Genomic DNA, 21,906 nt, shown 5'->3' with positions numbered 1-21,906 from the left:
ACTCACGCGTGCATCTCTCCGCACGGTCCTGGCCTTCCTCCTCACTTCGCATAATTAAGAAGGCCGCGCACGCTGACGATGGCTTCTGCTTACGCTTCGAGATCTTTCTAGCGAGCCGATGGGGGGAGGCTTATTTTTTGCAGCGCTAGGCTGTTTCCGCGCCTCCTCCGCTTCTGGTAGTTTCGAGGCCGGTTAATTAAGAGCGCGACGCGCAGCTATCCGCAGTTCAGGGGCGAGATCTCGCTAGAAATTTCGGAAGCAGGTAGGCCCAGGCGCAAGTGTCGGTTAATGCGTCTGCTCGCGCAGTAGAGTGTCATTTCCTTCCTGTCTTGTGTAAAAGTTTTCTGTACCTTGTGTTCGCGTCATATAATGTTAATTTTTGTCGTGTTACGTCAAGATCGTCGTCCTTCGTCTCTTTGTCTATGTGTGTGTGTGTGTATGTGTGTGTGTGCGTGTGTGCGCGCGCGCGTGTGTGTGTGTGTGTGTGTGTGTGTGTGTGTGTGCGTGTGTGTGTGTGTGTGTGTGTGTGTGTGTGTGTGTGTGTGTGTGTGTGTGTGTGTGTGTGTGTGTGTGTGTGTGTGTGTGTGTGTGTGTGTGTGTGTGTGTGTGTGTGTGTGTGTGTGTGTGTGTGTGTGTGTGTGTGTGTGTAGTACACGTCGCCTGCCGAATCGTCGAGCATCTTGAAGAGGTGCAGAGGAATAAAAAAACACGAAGAACATGTGATTTTACTTTCAGGGTGTTTCCCCTATCACACAAACACGCAACGAAGTATGAAACCAAAGCAAAAAGTCTACTGGCACTTTACAAAATAGAGCAATATCGTGTACGAAGGCAACTGTTTTCACATACGTGCACAAATGTCATACGAGTGAGTAGAAACGTTTCCTACTGCGTTACTGGCTTCGAGGACTACTGCGCCTTGAGTGAAATAAATGATTAGATGATCCATAACAGACTGGTTATGTTGGTTATGTATGGTTTCGCAACGCAAAGCTGTCGGATGACTTGCGAATAGATTCGCCGCTGACACTGGCTTCGGCACTGGCGAAGGCTATCCTAAAAGATGGTGTCCAGAACAGCAAGGTGCTCTACATGGAGAACACAGTCAGGAGAAGTGAAAACTTTGTGCGCACAGGACACAAATGCGTATGTTTCAGTTCACGAGAGCAAGTTTGTAGGAGCACCCGTCACATGCGCGACGAACGCTAAAGGAAGGGTGCACTTTCAGCAGTGATACGGCCCATCCCAGGCGGTGTCCACAACCAGAGCTGTCAAATGTCACAAGTGAAACAGGAAGGCACAGTTTGTAAAGGCCTGCTTGAAAATAGGGACCCCTTTCCGCCGTCAACCAGAAAACTAGAAAAAAAATTGTTGGAGGAATAGATATATGCAGAAAGAGCAATTTGTTCCGGTTTAAAACATTTATGTGTCTATATTTGAAATTGTTGACGCAGGTGCTGAAGTGTCAGTATTGCCATCAAGATTTCCCGAATTTCCTAATCAATTTCTGAAAACTTATGAAGTTTTGGAGGGCGCAGGATTGGGTAAGCTTAAGGTGCTAGCTAAATGTGTAGCAGACGTTGCATTGAAAGGAAACATTGTGTGTGAGACATGCTACGTAGTCAGACAGGTAAGCGATGTTCTTCTAGCATTCCCAGCCCTTGAAGCCTTAGGATTCATAAACTTTGCTGACGCAATCTAGTCAGGAAAACTAATAATGACCTTACGCAGTCTAGGTATGATATCAGGGCAGTAAACTCTAAGACAACCACCCGCCGTTATCCCGCACGCCATAAGTTCTCCCCGCAAGGCACCAATTCATCTACACCTAGGGTGTGGCCTAGTGCATAGAGCGCTCGACTACTGGGCCCAAGGATGAGGGAAGGAATCTCGGCCTCGGTGGCTGCTTTTCCCTGGCGGCGAATGCTAAGTGCTCGTGTGCTGTACGATGTCAGTTCACGTTAAAGAACCCCATGCGGTCGAAATTTTCGGAGCCCTTCACTACGGCGTCTCTCATACCGTGAGTCGCTTTGGGACATTAAACCCAAAACCCAAACCAATTTTCTGAGGCCTGACTGAAGCTTCCTGAAGCGTGCAATAGATAAAACTGAGAACTAAGCTATAATGAGAAAAGCGGATGACCCAGCGGAATGGTACACCGAGATGGACAGTTCCGCATGTGAAGCGTTCAGGATACTAGATTTTGCATAAAGTCTCTAAATTGAAGAAATGTGGAGTCCTAGAATGTTTACGTTTCCGACCCTGCTCCGGCTTTATGCTCGCTGTTGGGAGCGAAATGATATTATATATTCAGTCAAACTCGAGCTCCCACCAGGTACGCCTCAGTAAAGACTCAGGAGAGGCAACCACGCTCTCAACAACCTTCGGTAAATGGTGTTTCATTCCAACACCCATTGCAAATAGCTGAGCTCTGAATACTTTGAGAAGAGGAATTGTGAGATATTACGTGCTCTTCCGGCGGTCGTTAACGGTATGGGCGATGCCCTAGTGTTTCGGAGAAGCAACGCTCAGCATGATGAGCGTTTAAATAAAGTGACCACCGTCTAGGAAAGGCAAATATGCAAAAAAGGCACGGAGAATCGCTTACTCGGTGTTAGCCAAGTATGTTTCCTCGGTCAAGTTATAAATGAACAAGGCATTTATTTTGATCATTAGACCAGCTGCTAATAAAGATTTAGGTCACAGAAAAGCATAACTGAGCTTTGAAGAATTTTGGGAACAGTCAACCGTTTGTACCTCTTCAAGCCTTGTTAGCCCAATTGACAGCTCTCATGCCTTTTTTTTTTTTTTTTACTAGGATCGGCACCATCTCGGACAGCAGTCAGGAAAAATCGTTTGAAGAACTCAAAAGGATCATTTGTTCAGCGCTATGCATGACCGTATACGAGACTACTTTACAAACCGCTCTTTCAGCTCAGAGGTCGCCCTTTGTTCTGGGAGCCGCCTTGTTTCAAAAACAAAAAGGCGTTCAATGCAGATCAGTCGCGTTCGCTTCTCGGTCTGAACAGAAGGAAGCTCTGCTGTTGACTTGGACAGCGGGAATGTTTGGTAAAAATTGTTTTGATTTATTTAATACATGCGTAGTCCAGAAGTATCCTTGTAACTGACCAATTTCCTTGGTATCATTGCCCGGCCCCAAGAAATCGATTCTATGCCGCAATTCAACTCTTCGTCCGCGGCTGGTGTGGTGCGGGTTTTCTGTAGTAGACTTTTCAGGCAAATGGCGACATTTTCACGTAGAAAGCCGCTTGACAGCCTAAGAGGTCAGCTCTTACTTCAATACTTGTTTATTGGGCTTAGAAACAGGCGACGACTTTCTGGAAATTGTAAACGAAGGTGAAGCGAATTACGAAGTGTATCCAAGTCTGCGCATATTCTGCAAACAGAGCGATCCACGGAATGACAATTTTATGTTATCTTCGGCCATACTGGTAGAATTGCGCACGAATAACTTTGGTGGACGGTTTACAGCTGAACGCTACCAGGCTGGTCATTCCTCAGTTTCTTCAAAAGTAAACACTACGCGAGCTGCGTGAAGGTTACCATGGCATATCTCGATGGCCCAGCGTGGTTACAGGTTCTGTCTGATGGTCGCTACTTAGCTCTGAGATAGCATGTTTCGTAAAACAGTAAAATGTTTCCGCGATAAATGCACAGAAAACGATGGTTACAGGTGATGGCATTGCCAACATTTTTTTTTTCTTTGGGAGAAAGTAGCGGTCGTTCTGTGTCAAATTCAGCTACATCATATCTTGTCATAATAGATTCTCTTTCGCGATACCCAGAGGTCGCCATTCTGCTGTCAACAATGTTAGAGTGATAAGCCGAGCGTAAAGCATTTTTGTGAGTCATGGCATTAACGAGTCTGTGGTAACCGATAATGGTCCTCTATTCATAATGCAAACTTCGAGCAGTTTGTCAATTAATACGGTTTCCATCACTTCACGCGAGTCCGAGCCATCCCCAGGGAAATGGGGAATTCGAACGTAGGGTAAAGACAGCTAAGAATCTCGTTTTGAAATTGAATGACACTTCGTTATCTATACTGGGGTACAGGGCTACGCCTTGTGTTCTGAAAGTCAACTCTGCAGCAATATTAATGGATAGAAGGCTAAGGACGAGAGTTCAAATACGACCTCGCGGCGCAATCTGGGACAATGCTGTATGTAGAAAGCTGTGGCCAATGACCAGAAGGTCAGGATGGGGCAAAGCTGCCACTTCCACTTTCGTCACCGGTCTAAATTTTTCCTGAGCTAAAAAAGATAGATGTGGTGAGAGTGACTGATATCCGTCTTAAAAGTAACGTACTCGTAGCAGTATCACAGCCGCGTTAAAGCTATGCTTAAACCGAAAACGGGACAGCGTCATTCGCAACAAACAATGCTCAACAGTCTCCAAGAAGACCGGGTAGATAGCAGCAGCTGCGAGTTCACAGGTACGAACAGCCTAGCAGCAATCGATTGAGTCAGACAAAGCAGATCGTAAAGTTTTGGTGCCTTTAAATCGGACTTCGACTGGCTGTAACAATTCTGAAGCTAGTAATGTAACCACGACAAGGTTGGGCAGAGTTGTTTGCAAGCCCATAAGGCGGGTTGTGGAATATTGATGTTTCTAGCGGTTCTTTTCTTTATTTGCTTGTGTTATTTTTGTTGTGTCAATGATGCCAGAGTATTGTTATACCACTACAGAGTGTATTTGTGTGATGTTATAAGGCTTGAAAATGGGGATGTGCAGGAATCATCGCTTCCTGTTTCATGCTTGACTCAACAGTAATCGGCAGCAGCACTGCGATAGGGGGTCTACTGGCATATGAAGCCACTAGGTAAAAGCGAAGTATGAAATAAAGCGAGTCTTCTTTCATACAGTCTGAACTGCTCCCTCGGGCAGCGCCACAGCGCGAGCTCTGCTCTGCTCCCCGGATTATCCCGGCAGAGATTTGGTCAGAGAAAATCTCCAGTTAGTGACATTTAAGTCCAAATCAAGAAGAGACTTTCATGGCCAGGATATTTAGAACGAAGAGACTAAATGTGTGTTGGTAAGAGCCACAGATTGGATTCTTGTTGAAGATAAGCGGAAGAGAGAGCGGTAGCAGATCTGGTGAGATAATGAGGCCGTGAAGTTTACAGAGATCTTGTGGATGCCGCTAGAACAGGGTCGGTTTAATTGGAAGATTAAGGGAGAGGCCTTCTGTAGGGTCGCGCCCGAGGATATTCGCTTGCAGGTGCGCGTCTCTGCATGGCGCCGCAACCCGCCGGTTTGCTTCTTGTATTGTGGACGCGGTCCCCCTTCTGCAAGCGTGCCGCGTGTGGGGAAAGCCGACCGGACCGTCAACGCCGGATTTCGGGACCGTTTCAGACTTGAGGGTCATTTATGGAGACAGGCGCAGCGGGACGTGCTGCCGGGTGCTCGCATGTGTGGCACCGTTCGTGCTGGCCGGTAACGAGCACCCATATGACCTTTAAGCCTTTTTTTTTTACACAGCGACTTTTAGCAGCGCGAAAGGCAGTCTTGTTTATCCTGTCTGCAGATGTGACAAAGAGCGCCCGAAGAAGCACTCAGGATGTGACTCGGACATTGTTCTCAGAGCGGGCAAGCCAGAAGCTCCCCTTTAATCCGGCACCAGGCCTTCAGCATGGCGGCTGGTTGATCTTTCCCTTTGCATGTCGTTGCTCGAAGTGGTAAACACGGGTGGCGCGGGGCAATGCACTGTGGAAAGGATTTAGCCAGCAGCGGCAGCATAGATGGGGAGGCGGGGTGCGGGAAACAAGTGGGAAGAAAGTCTCCCGAGAGGAGATAGTTCGACACGCTCACCACGGAAAGAGTTTCGCCGTGCTTTTTTTGATGTAATCTGTATTGCTAGTGCGGCCCTATGTTAGAGGATAAGCCGTGCCCATCTAGCATATTTCCTTATTGGACAGTTGATGTGTGGGGCTGGCCTCTGAAAATGAGCGCCCCTATTTCTTTGTTTTTTGAAGGTGTAAAACGAGATGGGATCCAAGAGTGTTCAGTCCAGTCTGAGCTGGGGCTCCATGCGTAGGCAGTTAGGTCAAAGAGTAACCAGTTAGGTCAAAGAGTAAAGTAGCGCAGAGTGTTGTTTTTGTAAATTCCTTTCAACTTCCAGTTTTACTCTCTGTATATATATATATATATATATATATATATATATATATATATATATATATATATATATATATATATATATATATATATATATATATATATATATATATATATATATATATGCCTTCGAAGGCCGGGCCCCGGCCGAAACGTCGGAAATAAACCTTTGTTTTCGTTTGTGCGCCCCTACCTCATCTTATACATATTTCTGGATCCTGGAAGACTTTTATGAAACATATATATATATATATATATATATATATATATATATATATATATATGTATATGTCACGCTGTAAATATATGCTCTATCATCATCGCCTTCATGTACGCCTCCTGCCCTTCCCTACGCCGAACTACATAACAGGAAGGGTTTAAAGAACCTTCCGAAATGGAACGAACGACATAAATTCTACTCCTTCTTCCTGCAGTAAGTATATTGGGGCTGATGATGATGATGGCGTCCTGTAACTATTGCTCTATCCAAGAAAAAATAATTGTGGGAAATCAAATGCTGCTAGATGATATTAAGCACTTCACTTGAAGACAAACGGTTTCGAAGGGTAAAAAACAAGTTTCCTTTAATTGCACTCTTCAGGTATATACTGAGTGGTGGCCGAATTTTGACCCACAGTGAAACGAAGTACGAAGGGACTGATTATCCTGAGTTCCATAATCTGAACAGGTGTTGATTGCAGTAAATGATTGAGGTGTATTTGTTTCTGTATAATTTCTGTGAGAGCAATTATAAAAGTTAATGCCTAATTGTATGTTAGGGGTTGAAAAAGAGCAGGTTTTTATTCTTGGTAAGTCGACGTTCTTTACAGTACTCTTATTTTGGTTTTGCCACCTTCTTCCAGCCGGCGACTAGGACCAATGCAGTCAACAAATAATCGATTAGAGACTAAATTTTAGCGTCATCATATAAGTGAATATTTGTCCAAATGAGTGATTTTAAACTCGGTTGCAGGTACCCTCGAGCTGGCCAATGACACTGCTCTGGATAGTGGTGGTATCGTTCAAAATCGCATGCTCAACACGTACACAAGAATCTGCTTTCGATCCTAGCCACGGCGGAGTGTTGCGGTTTGAAGAAGGTGCGGTGACAAACTCTGAGTGGGCAATATTTGGGTACTTAATTAATGGAACTACATCACTGCATTGTTCCTTATCAAACGCAGACGCTAGGAACAACTTTGTGCGATCATATCCAAAAACTCCAAAGAATCACAATTAACATTTCGAAGGCTCTTGGTACAGCGGTGAACATAATTTTGGAGTCTAGTTCAAGAGCGAAAACATTTAAAAAAAAAATGAGACTTTCGTAGTCGCAAGTAAGAAAGATTTTACAAAAATCTAATAATAATAAACTGTACCTCGAGAGAAGCCCTATTTATGCTAACATTATTGAACGTATTAGAGATTATGTACATACCACAGCGCGTATTTCAGCCGTCCAAGCCGCAACAGGAGGCTGCCAGGAGGTGAAGAATAACTGCTACATTACTGCGCGTTACATGCACCGCAATTTCGGCGCCCCCCGCCCCCCCCCCCCCCCCCCCCCATAACGTACTTGCATAATAACAATAATGCTTCCCGTGGGCTTATTTTGTAACAAAAGTTGTTCCTCCGGTCTCTATAGATTTCTTGATGTCGCCTGTGCGACCTATAGAACGTACCATGTTTTCTACCTGGTTGTCTACCTGAGCTGTCATTAGGATGACAAGATCTAGTTTTTGCTTTCTTACGGCTATACTTAAGTGTGTATTTTTGCTGCATCCTGCCCTTGGTAATCATAAGGAACAGATTTGGATTTTTACATTTAAATACACGCACGGTCTGCTGCGCAATAGTTTTTGCTTACAGTTCATGCATTAGCCTCTTTGTCATGTACAGTGTTTTTTTTAATGGTCCTCGTCATCTTTAATAAACCATTCTTCTCAGCGATGTAAATTTCTGCTGTTCCAAGGCCGCTGTTAAGAGAAACTCCCAATAGGTTCAATTCAAGAAGAAGTGGCCTACTTGTTATAAACTGTTCTAGCCATCACTAGATCAATGTTTCGCTCAGGCCATTTTCCCGTTTACACAGTATCTCGTTCGGCTGTAGTGAGCTCATAAAATCGCTCAAAAATAAATTACGTGAAAATCTTGTTCACGCGATATGCAAAACTGTTTTCAAACGTTACACTTGTTTAGGCAAGAAACAATTTATCTACTCTATTAGCATGAATTATTGAAATCTAAGTTCGTTGATATGCTCCCCTTATTGTGGTGCAATTACAATTTAAATAACTTATTTTTCCGACTGTTAAGTAATTTTTCTTGTGTGTATAAAGCCTATGCACGTTTTTATAAGTTTGTTTGAGATCTACCTTTGTCAGGACAAAGGTGGGCGGGATTAAATAAAGGAAAGGCGGCTTTTCAGATTGACCAAGGCCATTAAACAGTAATAACTTTGCATTCTAGGAATGCTCTCTTGCGTTTCCTCACTCAGGGAGAATATTTTTTACACAAAATGATAATATAAATCTGCTTACGACGTAATCCTCAAACAAATTTATAAGTTTTAAAGGAGCCTCTTTAGAATACTTGGCCTTTTATTAGCCCATCTACATGAAATATATATATATATATATATATATATATATATATATATATATATATATATATATATATATATATATATATATATATATATTATTTCATTTGATCGTTTGCCATGCTTGCGTCTTTCAACGGATGTACGGCGAAATTTTAGCAGTTGTAGTAGTCACAGTCATTGCTTTAGTCTCGAAGATATACATCCTCGTACTCTCTCATCAACGTCATTCACAGATTTAAACCAAAAATACGCTACATTGAGGGTTTAAACAAATCAGACAACACGCTGTTGCCGAATACCGCAATGCGCTGTCGCGTACATACATTACAGCAATTTAGCTGTTCTGTCCTTTTATAAACATAGGCGTACCATGTGAAATTTGGTAAGTTTTGGGGCCTTTATTACAATGTTATTATCTGCTCCTCAGTATAAAAGTGGACGAAAATACCCAATTGACTGAAGAAAGTTTTTTCACAATAGCAGGGGATAAAATTATGTACTGTTACGTTTCTCCACCGAGAAGTGGGACAGCTGACGCGGCCACCGCATAGCAACAGGCAGAACCGCGAGCGGATCGGCCATTTCGACGCCGTTCATCGGCCGCGCAACGCTTCCTCCCGCCGACAAGTCTCAGCGTGTTCCTGCCACGCGCCAAATGTGTGTGCGTGCGTGTGTGTGCACAAGCTGGCCAAGCCTGGAGCTCGAGGGAAAGTGCGTCGCCCTCTCCTGTCTGCAGGAGGTGGAGGAGATGAGGTCGGAACACCTGCGATTGAGTCATTCGTCGTGAACCAACATGTTTGGCTCTCCCTTTTCTGTGAGGGTTTACCCTTTCCCTGTGAACTGGAAAAACTATAAAAAGCAGCGGCCGACTCCGCTGAGAGAGAGACTACTTTGACGCGCCGTTGTTACGACGCTAGACACCAGCTGTGTGAGAGTGTCTGTAATCTCTCCGGGTCAGCTTCACTGCCCGTTTCTTCATGATGTTGCAGTAAAGGTTGTTTCGTTAAAAGACGCCTCGTCTTTGCTGGCACCTTTGATGCCGTCCACGGAGCCGCCAGGCCAACGCTACCGAGGGGCCGCGCGCCGCAGCGGTACGCTACCCCCGGCACTCGCGACCCCAAACCTAACAACTGGTGGCAGCGGTGGGATGAGCACGCGACCCAAATGTAACAACTGGTAGGCATCGGTGGGACGACCAAGCCGTAACCGTGGTTGGAGGGACGAGCCAGACGATACCGTCGTCCAACAACTGGTGAACAGCGGAGAGACGAGGACGACCAAGCAGTGACCGTGGTCGGTGAAACGAGCCAGGCCTGACCGAGGTGCAACATCTGGTGGGAAGAGCGGAGATGTCCGAGGCGTGACTCGTGAATCAAAGCAGCTCAGCGGAAAGGCGGGAGCAGTGCAACGAGCCCTGTGTGATGACTGGTTGCCTGCAGCGGAACGACTGCGTTGGATTCTTGGCTGCGAGGTTTGGTGAGTGCGGGACTTTCTTCTACTGAGTTTTGCCAGGCTTTTGTTAAGTAGAGAACAGGGCTGGTAATTGTGTTGTCGTTGTTGCTGGGTTAATTGCAGCAAGGCAATAGTGGGCAGTAGAGAAGGCAGCATTCGGAACAGCCATGGATTTGGATTTGAAGTCGTTTCGCAAACCGAAATTGCTAGAGCTTGCGAAGGAGCTGGGTCTGAATTTGTCAGACAAACTCAGAAAACCAGAAGTGTTAAAGGCTATTCTTGAGTCGAAAGCTGAAGATGACGAGCTTTTGGAATGCCTTGAGATCATTGAAGAACGTAAGGAAAGGCTAGAGAAAGAGGAGCGTGAACGTGAGCGTGAACGTGAACGTGAACGTAAGGAAAGGCTAGAGAAAGAGGAGCGAGACCGTAAGGAAAAGCAAGAGAAAGAGCAGCTGGACCGTCAACTCGCTATAGAAATAAAACGTATCGAGGTAGACGCGGGACGCGGTGGTAGTGCAAGTCGGGCTCACGGTGCAGGAGAACGGGAATCGTTCAAAATGAGGGACCTAATGCGGCCGTTTGAGCTTGGAGGGGACATTGGTTTGTTCCTGGTTAACTTCGAGCGAACGTGCGAGAGGCAAGGGTTTTCTCGGGAAACGTGGCCACAGCGCTTGCTCACTTTGTTACCCGGTGAGGCGGCAGACGTAATCGCTCGCTTGACAAAAGAGGAAGCAGAGGATTACGACAAAGTGAAATCGAGTCTGCTAAAAAAGTACAGGCTGTCAGCAGAAGCATTCCGTCGGAATTTTCGGGAGTATGAGAAAAGCAAAAGTGAGTCGTATACAGAGTTTGCCTACAAGCTCATGTCAAACATGTATGAGTGGCTCAAAGAAGAAAAAGCGTATGGTAACCACGATAAGGTTCTGCAGTGTTTCGGGCTAGAACAGTTTTACAGTCGGTTACCCGAGAACGTGCGGTATTGGGTCATGGATAGGCCAGATGTTAGTACGGTGGATAGAGCCGCCGAGCTAGCTGAAGAGTTTGTGACGCGTCGGGCTCGTGGAGCTAAGGACGGTCAACAGGGAGAATTCGGCTCTAAGTTTGAGAGGCCGAAATTCAAGCCCTTTAAAGCTAAGGAGAAGAAACGCGGTGCGGATGCGAGTCAAAGCAGTCCGGCCGACGATAAAGCGACGGTGGTAACCGAAGCCGAACGGAAAAAGAGGTTCGAGGCAAGGCAATCGCGCGTCTGTTATACGTGCCAGAAGCCTGGTCATTTTTCGGCACAGTGTCCAGAGACAAAACCAAAGATCGTGTTTTTGTCATTATGCCGAAGTGACGAGAACATGAAGCTTCTCGAACCTTACACTCGAGACCTCCTCGTGAACGGGAAACAGTGTCGAGTGCTTCGCGATTCTGCGGCTACCATGGATGTGGTTCACTCCTCTTACGTAGAACCAGAGATGTTCACGGGTGAGTGCGCGTGGATCAAACAGGCCGTGGAAGCTCGCAGCGTGCGTTTGCCAATAGCCAAAGTGCTTATTGAGGGACCTTTCGGGGCACTTGAGACAGAAGCGGCGGTGTCATCTGTGCTTCCTCCTCAGTACCCGTACCTCTTTTCAAACAAGTCCGATCACCTCTTGCGCGAAAATGGGCTTGTGTTTGGAGAGGGTAGCGTACAGGCCTTGACCAGATCTAGAGCTCGGGAGCTAGCTGCAAAGGCGGTAGTACCGGAGAGGCGGTCAAGCAATGAGAAAGGGTCGAAGGTACAGCACGCTGAGATTAAGACCACGTACGCCGTAGACACAAGTGAGCCTGAAAAGTCAAAGGTACCAGAGTGTGAGAAACAGCTTGGGGAAGCGGCCGAGCAACGTGACCGCAGTAGTGAGCCGACCGATTCTAGAACAGAAGAGTATTGTGCTACCTTGGTCGAGCCACTAGCTGAGACTGTTAGCACAGGCTTAATCGGCGAGAAGTCCGAAGTGACGCCGTTAAGCGAGGTGAACTGCACGCCGACCCAAGTAGCTGTAGGAGATACAGTTCCATCACATGAGTGTGGGGAACTATCAGTAACTGAACTGCCTCTCGAGTCGGAAGCAAACGCTTGTGGAGAGCGCAACGGAGATGAGAAAATTTCGGTTTCCAAAATCAGCTGTGTCGTAGAGCAGGGCACGCAGAAAAACGAAGTGCCGATCAGGGAAACTGCGCAGACCGCGAGTTGTGATCAGCCAGGGCAGACCGACGAGGAGTGCGCGTCCGCTGTAGAGAGCGAGACTTGCGAAGGCAACAGTGAGCGACCAGAGCAGAGTCAAAATAGTTCGTGCTCCGAAACCACGCTAGGTTGTATTCGCGAAAGCAACCCCAGTGCGAACGCGGACGTAGCACACATGACCCTCACGCTATCCGAAGCGCCCCAGCTGTCGAATGAGCTTGATCGTGCGCCGGTTAGCGCTGAGCAATGCGGCTCATCGGAGGACCCGTGTAACGTGAGTGGCGAGCCGCCAGAGGAAATGCCTAGCTTGAGGGCTGGCATAAGCGGTTGTTCGGATTTGACTGAAAGTGAGTCATGCGGTGCAGCCGCGGCGCCGCCAGAGGAAATGCCTAGCTTGAGGGCTGGCGTGATCAGTTGTTGTTCGGACATGTCTGGAGGTGAGTCATGCGCTGCTGGCCTCGATGCAGACGCGGCGCCGCACTTTGACCACTCAGACGACACCGGTGTCCTACTAGCTCCGGTTACCGCTAGCTTGCCAGAGCTCGCGCCGAAAGAAAGTGGAACTAGAGTATTCAAGTGCTGCCACCGAAAAACGCGGAAAGGCAGACGCAAGAAAGAACGCTGCCATCGTAAGGAGAGCAAACTGAAACGATTGCAAAAAGAAAGCAGAAAGCATGTGTTTCAGTGCTGCCGTAGGAAAAGGCGGAAAAGCAGGCGCGAGAAAGAATGGAGAAAGTGTAAGCTATCGCGAAAGAGAAAGCGACTATCCCAAAGGCACAAATGCGCCCGTGCCCAGAAAATGCGTGACTGGTGCGCAACCCGTAAGGAGAGGGATAGATTGTTCAGAAAAGTGAGTGACTTATACTCATGTGTTTCTTCGCACAGAGACAGGAAGGTAAGGTTGCTCCGTGAAACGGACAACCGAAGCTTTAGTGAAAAAGGTGATCTCAACGGTAACGCCGATGGCTTAAGTCGAAGCCCATAACGTGAGAAGAAGCCTTTATTCACTAGTCGGTGTTTTTCTTCCTGACGTAGGATTTTGAACATTTGTATTGTATTATCTTTGTTTGAAGTGCTGTTTTGAAAATGCGATTTTCAAATTTGTGGACGCGTTCCAAGTGCTGCTGAGCTGCCCTTTAATATTGATGGGGGCATAAGAGGGAAATAGTCTGGCATAACTTAGTGAAGATTGTGCCGTGCTTGCTGGCTGAACGGTTGAGTTTTAGCGTAGTTGTGACGTTGTGGATTGCCAGAAATCTCTCCTGAAGACAAGTTGCAGAGTGCCTTAGAAACCCGGACTTGCCAAGGAATTCTTCAGGCTGACTGGCTCAAGAGAAACAGAGTCGGATGAACCCGGCTAGCAGCAACATCCCGATCCCTCCGGACAGCGGATGCAGTCCCCTGCCCTTCGGGATCTCCCTTCCCCGGCGGGGCAGTCTGTTACGTTTCTCCACCGAGAAGTGGGACAGCTGACGCGGCCACCGCATAGCAACAGGCAGAACCGCGAGCGGATCGGCCATTTCGACGCCGTTCATCGGCCGCGCAACGCTTCCTCCCGCCGACAAGTCTCAGCGTGTTCCTGCCACGCGCCAAATGTGTGTGCGTGCGTGTGTGTGCACAAGCTGGCCAAGCCTGGAGCTCGAGGGAAAGTGCGTCGCCCTCTCCTGTCTGCAGGAGGTGGAGGAGATGAGGTCGGAACACCTGCGATTGAGTCATTCGTCGTGAACCAACATGTTTGGCTCTCCCTTTCCTGTGAGGGTTTACCCTTTCCCTGTGAACTGGAAAAACTATAAAAAGCAGCGGCCGACTCCGCTGAGAGAGAGACTACTTTGACGCGCCGTTGTTACGACGCTAGACACCAGCTGTGTGAGAGTGTCTGTAATCTCTCCGGGTCAGCTTCACTGCCCGTTTCTTCATGATGTTGCAGTAAAGGTTGTTTCGTTAAAAGACGCCTCGTCTTTGCTGGCACCTTTGATGCCGTCCACGGAGCCGCCAGGCCAACGCTACCGAGGGGCCGCGCGCCGCAGCGGTACGCTACCCCCGGCACTCGCGACCCCAAACCTAACAGTACGGAACCCTGATCGAATTTGTCTGTACGCCGCGATGTTCTGTCTCTTTGAGAAACACAACGTACCAGGCTTTAAAACGTAATTCTTGGTCAGAATAGAGGAACCTTTCTAGCCGACGCTTCCCTCTCCTGAAATGTTCCAGATTATCGGCTTAGATGCACATATTGTGCATGTGTTTTATAAGGCCACCAGGGCACAAATTCTAAAGCCGACTGTTGTGCTCAAGCGTATTTAAAGAAAGCAGTCTGCTCTAGAGAAAGCAAGTTAGTGTTCAAGTATATTGTATGTCAATTACTAAATAAATTGACATGAGAAAAACTGATATGGAGAGAACCAGGTGTGCAAAAGCACACGCTACTCTTTTTATCTCAAAGCCGAGGTAATAGGTGCTTACATGCCTGCCAAAAAATGGCGTAAATAAAGTTATAGACCTGTTTCCTTCGCAGGCCGATAGACGGATTACTCTGAAATCATACCCTTATTTATTGGAAGAAATCATCACCAGGTGCACATGTCACTTGCACAGCTTCTCAAAATATTCACCCCAAAATACAATGATTGACATGGTACGCCAATCAAGCCAACTCAAAAATGGTGAAGCTCAAACGCATTTGCAGCAATTCGATGCAATAAATGTACTTTGCTTTTCTTTATTCCAAGCAAGCACTCGCTTCAAGTTAATTTATGAAACTGTGAATTTCATAAATGCGTGCTTTAAAAACTATTTATGGTATTTTACATGCAGTTCGAAAGAAGCAATTAACAAATAGATGCTTTGTGTTACAAGTTCATTCTAATACACGAGAGACAACTTCGCACATACAAAGGATGTGAGCAGCAGGTACATAGTCTCTCAGCTGCATTTGATTCAGTTTAGCGCTTTGTACCTTCAACTATCATTATTCGGTTACTGAGGAGCACCAGCTGGTGCAGTTTTGAACCAGTTAGTTTAACATTGGTAAAAAAGGAGCAGCGCAAAAAAGGACCAAAGCAGAGAATGTTCATTCTTCTCTTGTCTCCTCTTTTAGCAGTTTCCCTGTTTAAAAAATCAATTCATAATCAAAATTAGGCACTCACACCTCAGTCTGGCAATGTGTACAAACGCGAAATAAATATAATTCAACAAGCAAAAATTTTCGATCAAGGATACCTTACTGCTTCAACGTTCGTCTGCTGGTTTATCATGCGTAAGCGTATTCGTATTCGGGGCGTAGTTACATAATGTATGTGGAATTTAGGAGCTGTAATCACCCAAACCTCTTCTTTAAAGCCATTAAATTGGAAGTACATACGTTTTTGTTCCTTAAACAGAACTAGCAGATATAGTTTACAACAAGAATAAAACTGCATCAACAAACGGATGTGTCACAATGGAGGGCCTCTTTTTCAGATAGGACTGTAAGAATAATTACAAGCCATATAGTTTGATGAGCGCATGCTGCCATCCCGAGTCTTTGTGGCAAGGTGGCTTTTAATGTGGCAAATACATGAGATATTGACGAGAAATAGTGGGCAACCACACAGAGCGTTCTATGACATGCAATTATTTTGCAAATTTGGTACCACTGTCATGAAAGTGCCGCTATACACATCAGAGTAAATCAAACAGTATAGTTCCTTCTTTATTGTGCATTTAGTACACGTAAATCTTGCGGACCTCTTGAAGCACTGTTGTCAATTAACTATGTTTTACCAGCTATGAGTGGCGATTTGAATATTTGAGACTTTTATTCCTGTATTTTATTTTTATCAGGTAGGTGTTACTACAATGGTATCCACATTGCGACAAATATGACAGCTCGATACACTTACCCCTGCGTGCAAGCCTTATGCAAGGCTCACAGGAGACGCGTTATTCTAACCGGGTAAGATTTTTCTTCCATATTTTTTCTTTTCGCTCCTATCGATGTTCAAGTAAGTGGAGATTCAACAAGGGCGAATAAAGAAGCCTGCTATACTAAAGATTGAAGATGCCGGGACTGTCATATTCTCTGTGAGGCAAACGAAAATGTGGATCAATTTCCAACAGCGTAGATACGCAATTGTTAATAATTGATACCGCACATCACACAGCGCCGTTCGCGCTTCGGTTTTACAGAAACTAGGCGGCTTCATCTATGATTTCATTCTCCACCTTGCAATACCTAAGTGCAACATTTGTGACTGTGGAAATGTAAAGAAAGTAGTGAGTCCCGATCTCATGCCTTTCTTATATGCTTCCCCTACTGGCATTTCTGCTGGTGCACTCAGATGCTGAAGGTGAATAATAGTTCCATCCTTGTCGCTACTTCAGCACTTTGTAGGAGGCAGAATGCAAAATCTTTTCGCTAACATTTTCCCACCACTACGCATTAAATAATACTGGGATGCCAAATTCTATCTCAGGCTTGCAGAATAGTGACATCATCGTACTTGTTTCTTCACCCTTCTTATTACATCGGTAATGTTGCGATTGAGTTGTCGGATGCTACAAAACAGAAGGAATGCAGGCGTGCACAACACTTTTCATATACTTGCGTTAAATGAACCAATAATAACGCATTGTAATTTTAGGATTCCGACATTCAAAACAAGGAAGGGTAAAACCTTGATATTGCAGCTCCGGCCAGTTCAAACATTCAGGCTATTTGGCTGCTTTCAGTTATATATGATTTAATGTGTTCATTGGTACTTTACCTAATTGCGTCCTATGCAGATGTAGCGCACCAAAGCCATCAGGAAAACAAAAATTTAGAGAACTCACTTCCGACTTATAGATTCTTTAAGAGAGAGTGTGTTTAAGAAACTTTCAGTAAATTCTGCCTTGCACAACCATGCTGCATTAGAGCCTTCTTGAAATGAGAGCCCCGATAGATCGTAGTCTATAAAATTTGGTGACACGTGGAAAAGTACCCCCGACAATTGGACAATTTCGAGTTATCACGGAAATTAGGGAAGGATCTCTCGAAGTATTTGTGTCACAAAATAACTATTATCGGCACTGCACATCCACTGTTTTGTTGCGGATGCACAGCGTATAAAAAGAGCACAGGTTTTTCGAATAACAAATTTATTGCATTTTTTATCTGCTTGATACATAATATACATCTTTCATTTTGAATACGGAAACTATGTTTAAGTATACAGGGTAGAATGCATAAAAAATATTGCATGCGGAAAATTGTCAACCAAATCTCTCTCTATGCAAACCAACTGTTTGCCATGGAACGTAATGCATAACGAGGTTTTTGGTTTTGATAGGCGATTTAGGTTGAAGTAGGATTAGGAATGAAAGTGAGAACAAAAAAATTGTTTCTGTGCTAGGCATTATATTACTACAAATAACCACTTACATAATGCATCCATTTTTTTCATCCCAAAACAGGTGCCCAGCTCCTAAGGGAACTCGGCTCAATGAACCTTATGTGACGGCATGGCCAAACTGTTGCGGGACGACGTAGCTACCTGATGTACGGATTTCTTTGCAGAAGAGTGGACGGCATGACTGAGATGCAGACATTAAAACTTAAGCGTACGTTTTGAAAAAAAAATTGAGTATCCCAAACTCAAAAAAGGGTCAAGGTTACCACTATACATCTAAAAGGCCTTATTTCACATAAAGAGTTATCTTGTGTTTTTCATGGAACACTGTTTTCCTTTAATGATGGAAAGTCGTTGGCCATGGAGGGTTTGGTGATGGAACGTTATGTATCTATGGTTGGTGAAATGAAATAGGACCATTTTTTACACCAAAACCTTTCAATGTTCATCCAACAAAATCTCTTGCTCGAGATGTGTCATATTCCCCGAGAATCCACGAGATTAGTTCTTGTTTAGCTTTCCAGTCGTCTGCAATGCCTGACCTGAACGCGCGTCAAGGAACCTGACGCGACAGGAGCGATGGCGTATCGTCGAAACACGCCGACCGGACAGTGTGTGACAGATTCTGCGCCTTTCCTTCCCTCTAAATCAATTACCGCTGATCTCCTCTTAAGAGACATCTAAAGGACCCTCTCGCTTTTTTTTCTTTTCTCACGTGACGTTTATTTCTTTTTCTTCATGCTAGAAATAAATCGCCGGTTGATACCGTACGCTACACTGGTGTCCACGTCATTCTGTGTTCTCATTTGTATATGTGAAGAACAAGCGCTAACAGTTGAGATATTTGTGCAACCAATAAGCCCGCATGCAAGATTTTCTTAGTATATTCAAGGAATTTACTACGCTGCCCGAAAAGGGCTTCCTATAGACCGCTTTTGAAACGAGGAGGAAAATAGCCTCTAACCGGAGAGCGCAGCGCCGCTCCTCCTCTTTGGTATGTGTGGACAAGGTGATAGCAGCGAGGGCTCCAGGGCACCCTACAATGAAAGCGCACGCGTTGCGCAGTCTTTTGCAAACAAATCGTCTTGAATAGCCGCAAAATGCCTAAACTGGTTAGCTGATGCGAGCGATGCGCTATCTTTGCAGCCTTTTTTATATTCTGTATGCTTTTTTCATACCCTCTTTCTGTTATTTCTGCTTTTCGCCCCTTTCTTTCCTTCCTTTCTCTGATCGTTTCATTTTCGCCGGCAACAGTTTATTTCCTGAGAGGTTCTGCAGCTAGCAAATCTTTTTTTTCCCTGTTGTTTCAATTAATAAGAAATTAACAAGAAAAAAAGTGATGAATCACACAATTTAAAAAGTTAACAGCGGGGATAGGTGCGTGTGTCGTTCTACGCAATTCCAATCGCAATTAATTCAGTTGGGTGAAGACGAAAAGTCTCTGAATTTCAAGCCCCAAACTAAAGTGCTTCGCCTTAGCAGCCTTTCGTGCGAGTTTCGAACACTCTTGTTTGTAGAAAGAGGACAGGAAAACTGAATACTAGTGCAACAACGGCCGCCTTTAGGCAACAAGCGGATGATGTTCTTGCGGCGAATATTTACGAGATGCCAGCTGGGAAAGAAAACCTATTTCGATGCAGTCGTCTGAGCTTCATGCGAGTATGAAAGAACATGTCCCACTTAGAAGGTAACAGTGCCTAATAAATTGGCTGCCAGCCTATTATTTAGTCAAACAGGTCTACGTATTTTGTTTAAAACGCACATCCCGCAAGCTTTTTCTGCCGATAATAAGTGGGAATATGATCACGGGAAAAGCAGCCATTTGTTGAAGCAAATCTTGCGATGACAAATGGGCTATATAATTGTCGATAAAAGCAAATTTAGCTCATGTCATTATGGGACAGAATTTATTGTCACTATTCCATAAGTAGAAAATTTCAATTTCCTATTTTATCTGAATGTCAGCATGACGGCACCACCAGACAAACGCAGGTAGCGGGCACTCAAATAAATTGCAGGATAGCAGCTTCCGCCGCAGACAACAGTCATTGCCACTCCCCGCACATATCCGCAGACCGGGGTTTGATTCATGTAGGCAACGCTGAAATTCGATTGCCCGATAATGGACGCTTCAACGGCCCGCCTCGGCTTTTTCTCTCAAGGAAGTAGCCTAGGGTAGAATAGAAGGATGATGGATTCTTTTGATGCTGGAGCAGTAAACAGTGTATGAATGACCGGCTGAACCAACAAATGTAGCGCGACTAGCATTGCTCCTAAACGTGACATGAAACGGCTACATTCCTTTGCTGTCATTGCTGAAATTGTTACAGTAACCCGTCTCTAGAAATTATTTAAGAATAAAAAGTAGATCTAAATCAGCCCTGCATTATTTGCTTCCCCGCCCTCGCAGCCAGAGCTGCACCACAACTTCTCTCTGTTCCATAAAAGTTACACACTAGTTGCAATCAGCCTTGCAGTTTTGGCCTACCCGATCAGGAGCATAAATTTAGATTATTTCTGACCGAATGGCTGGACTGCTTCTGAAAAAAAAAAAATTTTGTCTTTCAGCCATGTACATTCGGAAAGCGAAAATTTGCATACGAATGCTCCAAAATATTGATGTATGCTATTTATCGCCTATTCCGAGAATGGAACCGCACATACCAGCATGACGGTTGTTTTCAACTTGGCCGCTAGAGGGTGCCACCAGCTCCTCTCGACTTCCGCCTAGATAGCATTACCCAACGTAATATACCGTTGTGTTTCCTTCTTGCGACCTATAAAGCTGATTGCTCCGCTTTCAAAGCATCTCTGTGCAGTTTTATACCCAATATTCGTATTAGCTTCATATTCGTTGTTCTGTTGTATCGTGCACGATAGTTACTGATACTATAATAATTCTCAATTAGGAAATCATACTGTAAATTTTGAACAATTCTTTGTGTTACGTGTTCCTCCTTTTCTCTGCACTTTTTGTGTCACGATCTATGCGTCCTTTTGTATTGCGATAAAACTCTTCAAGGAACGCTGGTGACTAGGAAAAAATTGTCGTTCCCGTGGCACCACTATGGATCATTCTAAGTACTGGTGTCCGGTGGATCCTGCTGCTGCGAGCAGAAATTCAAGATCCTCAACTAACGCTATGCGGCTGCAATCTTAAACACAGAAATTTATGATTGCCTCTAAGAATCATCCTATGCACCAAACTGAATTCCTGGGGGAAATTATTTTCAATCTTTTTGAAAAGAACTCCTTCCTTGGAAAACTGCATAATACGGTGGCTTTTGATTTACAATTTTAATCGTTAAATTGCTTCATATTTGTGCCTGATGATTAGTATATTCGACTGTTCGAATTAAAAATATTCTGTGTTTTGACCAATGATCACCTCAGGTAGAACTGCTTAAGCAACGAATTACGAAGATTTGCTCGCTTAAGGCGATCAGCCTCTGCTGGCCTCCACTTCATGGCTAACTGCACCATATTACCAGCTCGGTGCAACATTTATACACCCTGCGCATGCGTGGGGGCTTCGGAGTATCGGAAAAGCAATAACGCCACTGCGCATGAGCGGCGCTGCGAACGCGGCGGCGGTGCACCTCTGAGTCACCGCGACGCAGAAGAATCGCGGTGGTGACTCCGCCGCGCCAGCTGTGTACCGTGTGACGTCACTCCCTCCTGGCGCATATACAGCCGGCGCGGCAGTGGCGGCACCTGTGAGTCGGTGGGTATGATGGGACTCTCCAGCTGTGCTCCGTTTGACGTCACTTGCTCCTCGCGCATGCGCATCTTTTCTCATCGGAGGCTCCTCGAAATAGCTCACCGACAAGCGTATTGTCGCTTCCGCAACCAAATATTTCGATCGTAAATGAACAAGGCGTTCTTTGGTTCATATCGCATGCTCAGAATGTACTAAGTGTATGCGAAAGATGGCTCATGTCGAAATGAACAGACGCTTAATGGGACAACAAAACACGGCCGGTCTCGAGGGAGAGCACGCTTCTCTTCTCTTACGGCCTCTCCAATGGGGTCTGTTTCCACCGCCCGCCGCGCCTCGGTGGGGTCGCCACCACCCCACTGCTGCTCCTCCGCTACAGCCGTTCACGTGCAAGGGAAACGTGGGCTCGCTCTTA

The 21,906-nt window shown here is 45.5% G+C and overlaps 1 protein-coding gene across 5 annotated transcripts in view; it reads left to right on the top strand.

The window, feature by feature from the left end:
- The window catches only part of LOC146188524 (uncharacterized), a 50,523-nt gene extending 32,302 nt beyond the window's left edge, over positions 1-18,221 (top strand). For 3 of the 5 annotated variants that reach the window (XM_084603130.1, XM_084603131.1, XM_084603127.1), the window contains 3 exons: positions 7,112-7,238; positions 16,227-16,338; positions 17,838-18,221. In XM_084603130.1, coding sequence (XP_084459256.1) covers positions 7,112-7,238; positions 16,227-16,338; positions 17,838-17,913 — 315 coding nt within the window. In that variant the 3' untranslated portion in view covers positions 17,914-18,221. Of the gene's footprint in view, positions 1-6,739; positions 6,852-7,111; positions 7,239-16,226; positions 16,339-17,837 lie in introns of all 5 variants that reach the window. The other 2 variants (XM_084603128.1, XM_084603129.1) reach the window with 1 other exon arrangement.
- Positions 18,222-21,906: the final 3,685 nt, after the last annotated feature.

The sequence above is a fragment of the Amblyomma maculatum genome, chromosome 5 (assembly GCF_055883805.1).
Source record: "Amblyomma maculatum isolate TAMU_Amacu chromosome 5, ASM5588380v1, whole genome shotgun sequence".
NCBI classification, from domain to species: domain Eukaryota; kingdom Metazoa; phylum Arthropoda; class Arachnida; order Ixodida; family Ixodidae; genus Amblyomma; species Amblyomma maculatum.
Note: the sequence above shows the minus strand (reverse complement) of the source record. Positions and strands in the feature narration are given on the sequence as shown.